General features: G+C 43.1%; 1 protein-coding gene across 1 annotated transcript in view; it reads right to left on the reverse strand.

Annotated features, from left to right (window-relative positions):
* The window catches only part of LOC133137376 (interleukin-20 receptor subunit alpha-like), a 16927-nt gene that overhangs the window by 2797 nt on the left and 4130 nt on the right, over window positions 1-10000 (reverse strand). Inside the window, exons 3-5 of the mRNA XM_061255624.1 lie at window positions 4482-4648; window positions 3707-3852; window positions 2741-2894 (exon numbers count right to left, since the gene is read on the reverse strand). Of these exons, the coding sequence (XP_061111608.1) occupies window positions 2741-2894; window positions 3707-3852; window positions 4482-4648 (467 nt within the window). The remainder of the gene's footprint in view (window positions 1-2740; window positions 2895-3706; window positions 3853-4481; window positions 4649-10000) is intronic.

The raw sequence follows: 10000 nt of genomic DNA on the forward strand, positions 1-10000 counted from the left end.
ACCTCAGCTCCCCTCTTTAACCTTGAATCCAGGTGTGCGCCCTAATACTCGAAAAAAAGCATCCCACTTTCCCCCACTCATCTCCTCCCCTCCATACCTCCAGATAGGAGAAGGTGAGCCTGTAGCGTAGTGGTTAAGGTAAATGGGACCCGCAAGGTCGGTGGTTCGATCCCCGGTGCATCCACAATAAGATCCGCCCAGCCGTTGGGCCCTTGAGCAAGGCCCTTAACCCTGCGTTGCTCCAGGGGAGGATTGTCTCCTGCTTAGTTTCATCAACTGTATGTCGCTCTGGATAACAGCGTCTGCCAAATGCCATTCATGTAACGTAAAGGAGGAGGAAAGGAGGATTTCTGAGAATCAGGATGCACCCCAGCCCTCCACAGACTCAGTAATCGGAGGGAAAGGTCCTGCAGTGTGGGCCTGGGCCAGGTCCTGTCTCCAGCCGGCAGGTCAGCCATTTTAAAACCTCACACCGGCTCACAGGCAGCCGAGTTGACAAAGAGGAACACCGATATGTGATTAGAGGGCCACGCCTTCAGTACACAATGTACAAAAACCCCGGGCTGTTGCAATAGGCTGAAGGCTGTTTTGTTTTCGGCGGAGGCTTAAAGGAAGGAAGGGTGAAACATTCCCAGGAATCCAGCAGCAGGAATCTCCCTTTCTGATGCCTGGAGCTACGGCAGTCTCTGTCACGGATGGCTCCCGAACTTAAAGTTTTTCCTGTTGTGGCCAATCTCTGCTCTTCTCTTCTCTTGAAGGCTGTTGAAAACCTAGTTCCACCGTTTCAATAAAGTGCATGTTAGGCTTGTCGTCATATGGTCTGTCGTTGAGCTGTTTGTTTGCCAAAAAATTTCCACAAACTTTCGGTTTGGTTGGAAGGACAACGAGAGCACATAGCAGGTCCTGGACCTGTGCCTTATGAGTTCTGCTGCATTTTTAACTTCTGTTTATTTCTGATGGATTGCAGACATATCTATAAACTATAAATTCATGAACTAGGTTTGAGATATGTGAATATGCTCCAGCCACATTTTTGGCCTGAAGACAGTAGTGCATAAACATGAAATATTGCTTTGTTGATTACTTTAACACTCGGGTTCAAAGAAAGATTTGTGGACCTATTAGACATTTATTAGCTTGGATTGCAACCTGAGCAATCTCTTGAGAATTACTCAAAATCTCAAGTGGCATTGACCCACTTTGGCAAGGACTGTAGATGCTATCTCCCTTTCTTTGTTATCCAACCACAATGCACTTTGAGCCGGCAAGTTTGTGCTTCCATTTCTTGCTCATCATCCGCGGTTGTTTTGCAGAATTCTCATTCATCCCTGACCTTGTGAATTGGGCCAATGAATATGAGCGTTTGAATTCGGTGGGAAGAGCTTACGACAAAGGGGACTGCTGCCAAGACGCGAACAAGATGCCACAGTCAACAAAACAGACAACTCCTGAAGGCCCAAAGCTCGGTAAAGTTACATTAGTGGATCCAGAATGCCTTGAGGCGGCACTGGCTCAGGTGGTAAGAGCAGTCGTCTGGCAGTCGGAGGGTTGCAGGTTTGATCCCACCCTGGGTGTGTCGAAGTGTCCCTGAGCAAGACACCTAACCCCCACATGCTCCTGATGAGCTGGTTGGTGCCTTGCATGGCAGCGTTAGTGTGTTAGTGTGTTAGTGTGTGAGTGTGTGTATGAATGGGTGAATGAGAAGCATCAATTGTACAGCGCTATATAAATGGCAACCATTTACTATTTGAATGTTTCACGTTGCATCCAACTGCAGTACCTATTAATCTGTACAGCTCTGTTCATGTATTTGTACCTCATTAACTACACTAGTATATTAATGGATCCTAAATACGTCAACATTGTTTGACTTGGCTTACCTACTGAGTGATAATTTTACCCCGTTGAAGTGTGTTTTTTGGAAGGTCTTTTTTGTGATGAACATGAAATATTGCTTTGTTTATTACTTTATGGCTAAGTGCTTGGCTTCAAAGCAAGATGGTAGATCAAGATAGTTGTAGATCAACCATTAGCCATTCATCAAGTTGGATTCCAGGTGAAAGGTCATTGTGGCCAAAACAACTACTTTGTCGAACAGCATTTTTCAACCCCGAATATAGCAGCAATGTTTTACATTACAACCAGGGGGCTAAATTTGAACATCCAAAACCCTTCCAGAAATGCAATATTCAGAAGGTTTCATGAAATTAAATATTTGCAGCATATACGGGAAGACTTAAAAATGTATGACCAAAATATATGCACAGATGTACACATTATTGCTGTTTGGATTACTCATGAATCAATACTTAATATATGCACTCACCGAACACTTTATTAGGAACATTTCTAGTATATTACACCTACTTATTCACGCGATTATCTAATCAGCCATGGAATGGTGGAATGATTGTTGATGGCAGGCAGGGCGGCTTGAGTATCTCAGAAACTGCTGCACACACACACACACACACACACACACACACACACACACACACACACACACACAGGCATACACACACAGGCATACACACACACACGCACATACACACACACACACAGGCATACACACACACACACACACACACAGGCATACACACACACACACACACACACACAGGCATACACACACACACACACACACATACTCACACACACACACAGACGAGCATGTGCATACACACACAGACACACACACACACACGCACACCTACACACAGACACACACACACACACGTACCTGAAATGGCGAGGGTTTTCACTGCTTGCTGAGAGACTTCACTCTGCTTCCTCACTGGAAAAACGTAGCGCACAGACACCTCGTACTCCGTGTCGTTCTGCAGACGCTCAAACTGGATCACGGATGAAGACGTTGTCATCTCTATGACACTTATCTGTAAAAGCACAAGGTTCAAACATTTAGTTTATTTACTTGATGTTACCAAAAATAATTCACACAATAATAATTCACATAATAATTCACAGAAGATATATTTTGCTTTTTCCATCACTGTTTTTGTCGAACCTTGCTGTGTGATCTGCAAAAAGACATTTAAAGACGTCTGGGGCATTAAGCCTGGTGTGTTCATTTTCAAACTCCTCTCTCTGGCCAGCCCATGAAATATAATGCATGTAGAGCCAAAATGGAGTCAGTGATCATAAAGAGTGAGAAATGCAGGTTGCCAGTTTGATACTGGGAAATATTTCAATTCAAAATGGTTCCCAATATGAAAAAAAAAATACTCTAAAATAGTTAGCCACAACAAAATATTAAACAGCAAACAAACATGTACCGAAAAACATGTTTCGAAATGCCTATCAAAATGACAGAAAAACATGTTTTAAAACATGCATCAGGAAAGCATGTTTCAAAATGGATATTTATCTGACAAAAACATGCTTCAAAAATGTTTTAGAGAAATCAGTGAAAGAAGTGCCCCTTGAAGGATGCAGATCATTTGGAGAGTGATCATGCAGATCGTTGATGGTTTTATCCCCGGTGTAGACACAATAAGGCCCTTGAGCAAGGCCCTTAACCCTGCATTGCTCCAGGGGAGAATTGTCTCCTGCTTAGTCTAATCAACTGTAAGTTGCCTTGGATAAAAGCGTCAGCCAAATGACATGTAATGTAATGTAATGTGAGAGTGTGTGTGATGTGAGAGTGTGTGTGATGTGTGAGTGTGTGTGTGTGATGTGTGCTGGGTACCTTATGTGTGCTGTTATGGTAGGTCAGGTTGGCCTGGTAACTGACAGGTTCTGGAAACACCAGATCTGGCATGGTGGGGAGGCTCACTACCAACTTCAGCAACCGCACTCCGGGGAATACCCTCACCACGGGAGGACTCAGGACCGCTGGAGAGAAAGAGAGGGGGAGGGAGAGAGAGTGGGAAAGAGGGAAGGAGAGGGGGTGGGGGAGAGAGGGAGGGAAGGAGAGAGAAAGAGAGAGAGAGAGGGGGCAGGTGGGGGAAAGAGGGAGGGGGGGGCGGGGGAGAGTGGGAGAGAGTTTGAGTTTTAACACATCATTATTATGACAGTACAATAAAACATCACTTGGCAAAGAAAAGCCATGAACCCCAAAAACAAAAGGAAAGAGGAAGAGTGAGAGAGAGAGGGAGAGAGAGAGGGAGAGAGAGAGAGACTGAGAGAGCAATATGTTTTTTCATTGAACAACATTGCAAGGTTCCGTATGTTCTCATCAATATTATATGCGATTTGGAAATAACTTTGCAGTTGTCTTTCCAATAAAGCATTGGTGTCTATATTGGATAATACATCCAATATGACAGATGATATGTCAAAAAAGCCAGAACTCCTTTTAATTCTTTGGCAGTAGTGCAAAAATATATATATTTTTTTTCAGACAGGGAGAAGCAGAAGGATGGACAGAGAAAGAATGTGAATAGAGAAAGAGCGAGAGAGAGAGAAAGAAGAGGGAACAATAGAAGGAGAGGAAGAAGGGGGGAGAAGGAGGAGTGACTCACTGTCTCTCAGCGGCTGAAAGCGGGGCGATTGGTCCAGCACGTCACCGTTGGTTGTGACTCTGGCGTAGTAGTAATTCCGTATGTCACTCATCTCAGTCGTTAGGTCACATGACCGGGTCGTGATATTCTGACACTCCTTCTTGTCCGTCCAGTCGTCTTCCCCATAACTGCAAAGAAAAGATTATTATTATTATTATGCTTTTAAATAATAAAAAAAACACTTTGTTTTACAGGTAATTACATTTACTTTGCAGTTATTGTTCTGACTTGCAGTTGATTAGACTAAGTTGACTTGCAGTTGAGTAGACTAAGCAGGGGCCAATCCCACCTGTGGGGTTAAGGGCCTTGCTTAGGAGCACAACTGCTGCATGGATCTTATTGTGGGGCTACACAGGCACTTGAACCACCAGCCTTCCAGGTCCCAGTCGAGCACCTTAACCACTAGGCTACAGGCTGCCCCCCTGTAGCCAAGCGGCTAAGGTAAGTAAGGTAAGTATAATTACACTCTCACATACTTACCGGCTAAATACCAGGTGCTTATTAGGTCACCATTTTGATTACAGAGGTAAGTACTGTGGAACGGCTGTAAAATGTATAATAATTATATATGATATTTATTGACTTTGTTTCATAGTACTTACCACTGAAATCAGAAACTGAAGTACTGACCTAATAATAACGCAAATACCTGGGTACCTGGGTAAGTAACTAATGGGCCAAACAAAGTGTTGCCAAACAATGTACTGATTCAGAGTATCACATACTTTTTTTGCAATATAGTTGCTGTTAGCTTACCCTGATGCTAGGATAATTGATTGTGCTTTAAATCATAAGCATAATGAATCACCTTTGGCTCGGATAATGTCTTGCAAAAAAATGCTTGCTTTACCCCCTCAAATTATCAATTAAACTCCAAGTAAGACTTCCTGTAAGTGCTTGCCTGAGGTTCATGTTTTCAAAACCAATCATAAGCTAGTAATTACAATCAGTTATTGGTCAATGGCCCTGTCATTTGTGATAGCTTTATAATTGCTATTGGTTCAACCCATAGGCCAGTGTTAAATAGTTTCAAAAAGTTAACAAAGTTTTAAACTTTTCCAGGGCTCTAAGCTAGCATTTTTGCCAAGGAGCAAATTTCATCTTAAGCTGAAAAATTTAGTAGCACACGACTGCATTCCGCTCATAAATTATTTTTCTCGCTAGCACACATATATTTTATTTTTTGGAAAAAATGCTCCTAAAATAGGAACACTGTCGAGCCCTGTGTTCTGATCCAGGGAACCCCCCAGCATAAGCTAAAGGTCCCATGTTGTGGAAAACGACCCTTGCTATTTGGATTATAAAACAGTCTTAAGTGCTTTAAAAACACTGTAATCGTATGAAAATGCGCAGTCCCTAAATCAAGAACCTAAAATAAAACACTGGAAAGGTATAAAATATAGGACCTTTAAGGGTTATATTTATAAAATGAAGAATAAATATTTTCTCAAGTCTATACACATTCATTGCAGATCAGGGTTTTACACTCTCAGTAAAAATGAATCCAAAAGGAACTAAGATTCATCCAACACTATCTCCGTAGCTCAAGGGTTCGTTGTTGAGCAAAGCAGTTCTTTGTAGGGGAGCTTTCATGCGTCACACATGACAGGATCCATAAAGAACTAAAGAGGGTTTCTCTTTTGAGCTGAATAGCTTTTTTTCTGAGAGTGTACATGTACATTATCTTCAAGGGCCCAGGGCATGAAATATCAGGTGACTAGAGAAAACTAGGAAACATCACTCGATATTTATGGCCACACTTTCCAGTAAGGTCCATGAGTTGGTATTAACTCATGTAGTTGGTAACATGAATAAATGATGCACATGTAGTACAATAATTAAGCATGAAATTAACTTTTCATAAATTCAATTAACTAACATATTATTATATTATACATTAGCAAACCATTGGATAAACTTATCATCAGTTAACCATTGACAAATACGTACATTATCTGACTTCCTCATTCCAATATGAATTGCCAATAACTAACAAACACATCATGTACAAGCACATTAACTGAGCTGTACCCATGAACTTCTCAGTAGTAGTTAGTTACCAACTACATTAGTTCATGCCAGTTTATGGAACCTTATTGTAAAGTGTAACCATATTTATTTTCTCAAACAATGTCGATCATTTTGTTGTTGCCTTTGTACTATGGTCTGCGCATGGACATCCAATCGGTTGAAACCGCAGAATGCAACCGGGGTGACAAAAAGCCAGCGAACAGCTAACTAGTCTCTAGTCGCCTGTATATAATCCCCATTTGCCAACGGTACGGTGAAGCTGTGGAACGGACTGAATCCAGTCTGTGGGAAATAACGGCGTTCTGGGAGAACAGACACTACTCGCGATTATTGTGACGTTGTCGCCTCAGCGGCTGTTTGCCCTTCCTGCAAATTGCTCCGGATTACAGCATCTGCTGAATGACTGAACTGCGTTAACGTTCGTGGCCCAAACACACCTTTCATATTGATCGTATACGTATGCATATATATATACACACACATATATACGGTAAGGACCACATTCTTTTCACCCTCTTTGCTCAAGACCTAATGACACGCGTCCACAATGCTGTAAACATATCACGCCGTCATTGTCTAACTCAAAGTCGTAGGATGTGAGGTTTGTACTGTCTCAGAACTATACTGTCCTCTCAGGTCCTCTAAGCACTTGTACTTGTGTTTGATCTGCACTTTGTTGTACGTTGCTCTGGATAAAAGCGTCTGCTAAATGCCTTGTAATGTAATGCAATGTAATGTTTGAAAAGTTCTCAACTACCGAAGACGGTAAAGGACGGCGATAAGGAAGTTGGAATCGTGCTGGGGCGCGTGCTTGCAATAGCGTTAGTGGGAGAAGTCCCCGGGGCAGCCTTTCCCAGCTGAGGGCGTGTGACGAGCCAGAACTCCGCGGTTTCGCTCATACGCTTCCGTCCCGGAAGACAGCACATTCCTGTCTTTCGCTGTAAGCATGTCACAATAAATATTCCCTGGAACCCGGCCAGAGCTGGCTCAAATGCGCGTCATAGTTTTGGTACCAACCAGCTCGTCAGGAGCATTTGGGGTTTGGGTGTCTTGCTCAGGGACACTTCGACACACCCTGGGTGGGATGAAACCTGCAGCCCTCCGGCTGCTAGGCAACTGTTCTTACTGCCTGAGCCAATGAGACGACTGCTCTTACCGCCTGAGCCAATAAGACGACTGGTCTTACCGCCTGAGCCAATCAGACGGCTGCTCTTACCGCCTGAGCCAATGTAGCGCTGCTATCCTAAGCACTTTTACAATTAATGCTTCTCATACACCAACGGCAAAAGGGTTGCCATGCAAGGCACTAACCAGCTCATCGGGAGAAATTGAAGGTTGGGTGTCTTGCTTGGTGACACTACGACACACCCGGGGCGGGATCGAACCGGAAACTCCCCAACTGCCAGACAACAGCTCCTCAGCAAACGTCATCCCCAGTTTTCTGCCCCTGATTCAAATATTTTTTGATGCTTTACCGAGCTTGTCTGGTGTATTAGTACAAATATGAAAGTGAAATATGTTCATAAAAGTAAAAACCCACCTTCTGGTCTTCTTGGTTGGCTCAATTGCACCAGGCAAGATAATTTGGGCACAGAAAATTATTTGAAGCCAAAACGATATATTTCAAGCAGGTCTGATACAGATCAAAAGTTGAGGACAAATGTCGATTGAATATAAGCTAGTTGGGTTTTTTTAAATTAAGGCTTAAGTCTAATATGCTTCTTTATTCACTTAATTTGTCATATTTATTCATCAAATATTTATAACAGCTCTCTCGCACTTATCAGCTCATTCTTTATACCCCTCTGCATCATTCTTTTTTTGTTTTTTTTTAAACATTCTTCATATTCTTCTCAGGGCTTGTTCCACAAAGCAGGATTATTACTGCATTATCTGGATAACTGCACTCTGGATAACTGCCAAACCTTCAACCCTCTCAATTGTGGAACATAGACTGATATAAAAAGGGCTGTTAGCCAGATTGCTACATAAAGTAAAACACATTGTGCAGTAATCCAGCAAACTCAATAATCCTGCTTTGTTCAGTAATCCGGCTAACTCAGTAATCCCGCTTTGTGCAGTAATCCAGCAAACTCAGTAATCCAGATTTGTGCAGTAATCCGGCTAACTCAGTAATCCTGCTTTGTGCAGTAATCCGGCTAACTCAGTAATCCTGCTTTGTGCAGTAATCCGGCTAACTCAGTAAATCCTGCTTTGTGCAGTAATCCGGCTAACTCAGTAATCCCGCTTTGTGCAGTAATCCGGCTAACTCAGTAATCCATCTTTGTGGAGCAGGGTGCCTCATTTGCCCTTTTTTCCCCCTGGCTGCGTTTCTCAGAGCCTTCACATTGAATCATTACATATCCACGTTTCCGTCACGGTGTAATGGAATTACAATCCTTTTTCAGTTTTCCACATTTTATTGTTCGCCGGTCGTAATTCATCAAACTGCGCTCCGCTTCACGCGGTGCTCCGAGATTGTCTAATTGCGCGAGAGGAGATCTCGTCAATGCGCTTTGATTGATCGGTCGAGTGACACGGTAGATCAGGCTGATTAATTGAAACGTTAAAGTGATTCTGGACAACGAGGAGTCATCTGAGCCCAGCATTCCAGCGGCTAGGAAGAAAAGGAAATTGGTCTGGCTGTACCTTTAGTGCGAATATTAGGGGGTCAAATACACAGACCCTGAGGAACCATCTAGAGAGGTCCAGGGCATGCCCCCCTCTGAATACATTTTTGTATGTAAAAAAGTGTAAGCTCCTTTGGGAGATTTGGAGGGAGAGAGGGGAAGTGAGAGAGAGGGAGAGAAAGAGCGGGAGAGTAAAATAGAGAGAGGGAGGGGGGGATGCAGAGAAAGAGAGTGAGTGAGAGAAAGAGAGAAAGAGGGAGAGGGAAGGCAGATACAGAGTGAGAGTGAGAGAGGGAGTAGGTGAGAGAAAGAGAGAAAGAGGGAGTCAGACCGAGAGAGGCAGAAAGAAAAGGAGAGTGAAAGAGAGAGGGGTGAGATAGAGGGAAAGAAAGGTTGCCTCAGATTGCTAAGGTAATTGCTATGCTTATACAGAATACAGTTGAGTGCTGCTCACTGTTATTAATAATTAAGTTTAAGCAATGCATGCAATAATCCAAAGTTGAATTGCCCCTTCTCAATGTTATCATTGTTATTGCGGTCCAGTAGTTCAGTCAAAGGGTGCCTATGTCAACTCAACCGAGTGCAATGGTCTGGGACTTCCTCCTCTGGGAATTTACCTATTAATGAATCCTTATTCATGCACGGTACACTTTTACAGCAACGCACTGTTAACACCCCGCCAATTACCCTTAACTGCATCTCTTCAGACCGCGGAAGGAACCCAGACCTCAGTCAAATACGTAATTGTTTTGTTTTTGACTCAAATACTTTTTCTGTGCTCGATTGATTTCGCCTGATGCAATTGAGCCAACCGAGGGC

Source organism: Conger conger, chromosome 1, assembly GCF_963514075.1.
Source record: "Conger conger chromosome 1, fConCon1.1, whole genome shotgun sequence".
NCBI classification, from domain to species: Eukaryota; Metazoa; Chordata; class Actinopteri; order Anguilliformes; family Congridae; genus Conger; species Conger conger.